The sequence below is a fragment of the Dendrobates tinctorius genome, unplaced genomic scaffold (assembly GCF_039654945.1).
Source record: "Dendrobates tinctorius isolate UK_male_01 unplaced genomic scaffold, ASM3965494v1 ptg000046l, whole genome shotgun sequence".
Classification (NCBI taxonomy): Eukaryota; Metazoa; Chordata; class Amphibia; order Anura; family Dendrobatidae; genus Dendrobates; species Dendrobates tinctorius.
Genome location: NW_027361714.1, coordinates 14,170,060 through 14,173,464, shown reverse-complemented (window position 1 = coordinate 14,173,464; position 3,405 = coordinate 14,170,060). Strand labels below are relative to the sequence as shown.

The 3,405-nt window shown below is 43.1% G+C and overlaps 1 protein-coding gene across 1 annotated transcript; it reads right to left on the bottom strand.

Moving 5' to 3' along the window:
• Positions 1-434: 434 nt before the first annotated feature.
• CITED2 (Cbp/p300 interacting transactivator with Glu/Asp rich carboxy-terminal domain 2) lies at positions 435-3,016 on the bottom strand. The gene is made up of 2 exons (XM_073575697.1): positions 2,860-3,016; positions 435-1,913 (listed from the first exon to the last, which is right to left on the bottom strand). Exon 2 carries the CDS (start codon positions 1,904-1,906, stop codon positions 1,211-1,213), a length of 696 nt encoding a protein of 231 aa, XP_073431798.1. The 5' UTR covers positions 1,907-1,913; positions 2,860-3,016; the 3' UTR covers positions 435-1,210.
• Between the last annotated feature and the right edge of the window lie 389 nt (positions 3,017-3,405).

The following is a 3,405-nucleotide window of genomic DNA, read 5'->3' as shown; positions in this document are numbered from 1 at the left end:
ACACAAGGGATTCATAGGGTCAATAAAGGATCTGGAAAACCAAGGCCGATAAAGCCATTGTTTATTTATGATCGATTAGTCATGTCTGTTCCTTAGACAGCACAGCTCTATTAGGAGGATAAAAAGTAAGAAAAATAAAGTCGTTGTAAACAAAGCAGACATGGCAGGAGTCACACGTGAACAATGCCTCCCTTTATCCGTAGTCTACAAGCTCAGTCTTCAAGGATGTAGGCTGACATCATAATTACACAATTCCAGGAGGGAACATTCTGGAATATTCTATAACAGCATAGAAGTCAATGTTGCACTATACTTTAATACTCTTTCCATATTATGAATATTACTTTTGTTGAAGCTAGTCAGATTTCTTTTAACAAATAAATATATATTGAATTGCAGTGAAATATTAACAAAATAAAACAGTTACACCAAGGTAGAATAGTGCACGTTGCAGCTCTTTATTGACATTGGCAAATTAAAATAGAATAAATTAACAAGTATTTTCTCAAAAAATGGTTTTATACAAAAATACTGTCAAAATTTCCTAAAAAGCTTTCAAACACAGTAGTATTTTCCAAGAACTAAATTAACTATATTAGCACAGTGTCAAACATTTTTTTTTGGAGGGGGGAGCGGAGCATTTGTGAAATGTTTACACTGAGTACATTCCACCCTTATTGTTGTATATACATGGGTGAAACACAAGCAACACAGGATAAAATAAAAACAAATAAAAATTTAAATAACAGTAGGACTTCTCCTGATCCAGCAAGGCATGGCCCATATTGTTAAAACTTCCAGTTAAAATAAAAAGTAAATGGTGTACAGCAATGCATAGATTTAACTGAAGCAAGATGGCAGCACTAGTGCAGCAATGGACCTGCTGCCGAGGTTCATGCAACCAACAATTTTCTGCCATGTTGATGCAGAATAAGAAAATTGAAATGGAGTTTGTCAAAACACAATTCATGGACGACTTGATGCGACAGGAGACAAATCTGCTGAAACACCCTAATAGTGGCTCAATTCACAAGGCAGTTGGAGGGGGAGTCAAGAATAAAAATGTGGGAATCAAAAGGAAAAAAAAAAAAAATATATAATATATATTCTGTACAGATTAATAGTGGACTCTGGAAGCAAGATTCGGTGTCCAAGTAGGAATGTTCAAATTTCTCTTTTTTTAATTATTGTATATTTTTTTATTCCAGGCCTAACAGCTCACTCTGTTTGGCTGCTGTTTGCAAACGAAGTCCGTCATAAAATCAAATTCATTCTGTCCCAGCCATAGCTCTGGTAATTCTTTTATACGATCCAAACCCATTTCTAGCACCAAGGACATTAGAACTTCCTCATCGATGAAGTCTGTGTCTATAACGCTAGGAGGCAGCATTGCTGCAGGGACGTGGCTGACTGACGGAGGCATGCCAGTGCTGTGCTTTGGATTGCAGTCTCTGAAATGCTGGTTTGTCCCATTTAGCTGATGATTTGCAGGATGCAAGTCCGGCATATAGTGGTTGTGTTGGTAAGGGTGATGTGTAAAATATTGGTTGTTCAGCTTCTGGAGCTGCATACTAGCGGTAAGCTGTGCTCCTTGATTTGTAACATGGGCTCCCATGAACTGTGAATTGGTAAACCTTGCCGCCTGTGCCATACTGCCATTAGGATGCCCACCGTTCACATTCCCGGCCACCATGGCATGCCTGATGCCATTATTAGAGTTCATATTCCCTGTGCTGTAGTGCATGTGTTCCCCCATCAGGCTGTTAAAGGCAAGTTGTTGTTGCTGCTGCTGATGGTGAGGATTTGGAAATTGACCCATTCCCATCCGATGGGCTGGATGGTGGTGAAGACCGTTTGTACCATCTGGAAACCGACCATGATTCATTGCCATTATATGGTCTGCCATCGTACACCTAGGAAGAGAGTAGAGAAGTGAGAGAAATGTAAGTGACACATAGAAAAAACAATTGACACTGAATCTAAGGCATTTGATCTCGCCGCTTATCTAGGCAATGATGAATTAAAAACACAGCAAGTGTCACCATCTGCAGAACTGCTCAGACATTGCTCTCTACAGCCTACAAGCACTTGCTCGTCGGCGCTCGTTTCCTGCATTATGCACTCGGCTGCTGATAGCATGTATACATTACCTTTCAATTCACTCAATCGCTGGAAAATCATTGCCCAACATGACATTAAACAGTACCACTGGAAACCCCTTGACACAAGTGACAAAGGCTCAGGCACATAACACATCTTCAACACTCCCAGCAATGCATTCATTAAGCCCCAGTCACCGCACTTCAGCACTTTCCAGAAACAGTCCTACAAAAGGGCTCGCCATAATCTCATGTCTAATCATTAAACGTTACAGCACATAAGCGGGCGATCGGTGGAGCAGCAGCCATCCCCACAGCCAAATGAGCAGAGAGCCCCCTTGCAGCAACCATGACAGATACATTATATAAATAGTGAACTTCCTACAGCAGGAGATGGAGGAGGAAAGCAGAGGCAGTCAGGGGCTCCAACAATGCAAACAAAGGTGCTACATCATTAGCATGCCCATATGCTGGGGGGCTGCAGCCTGATGTGCTCATTTACAGGATCCAGAACCCAAGTGGATCAGCATTTAGAGGGATTTCAGACCCCCTAAAAACCCACTTAAATAACTTACAACCACATTGGATAAATCACCAGCAGCTCAACTTTCCCATCACACACGACCATGCCAAGGACAGCTAGAGAATAGGTAACCTGACCATTAAGGCAACTTTTACCATGCCCTGAATTATTAATGATGGCACTGCCATCTCTATAGAGCCCAGAGCAGAGGAGACAATGAGCCCAGCTCGCACTTACCCCTTGGGAGCGATGCTAAACTGCTGCTTGGAGGGGATCAGATCCCAGCACACAGGAGGAATCAGCAGCTCTCTTTTGTGTAAGGCGATCCTGCTGCAGCGCTGCCTCACTCCTCAGCGAGAGGCATCGGGGCTGCCAACAATGAACTGTGCTTCTGCTTCCCTGCTTGTTAATATAGGATTGCAAAAGGGAGGAGCAATGGGGGGAGGAAGAGAGAAAAAACAGCCTAGCAGGCAAGCAGCACAAGTAAAACCTGGATTAGGGATAAACACAGGCGGAGCTGGAGCAGATCCAGCAGCCTGATGCTGCTCTGCTGTCCTGGTGACACGTGGGGGCTGCTGCCTGCCACTAGGTGTCTTTATTCTCTCCCCTTTGTATGCAGCACTGCCTGCACTGACAACAGCCTGGCCATCCACTATTTATCAACTTGGCGATAAATAAAAGATAGGATATGATAACATGATGCATTAAATGTGCTCGGCAGCAGATGGGAAGTGTCATGTATTGTCCTTGGGTGTCTCCTAGTATTAAAAGGACAGGGCACCT

What these genes read in the sequence shown, in the direction of transcription:
- CITED2 (XM_073575697.1), bottom strand. Translation starts at nt 1,906, where the DNA reads ATGGCAGACCATATAATGGCAATGAATCATGGTCGGTTTCCAGATGGT.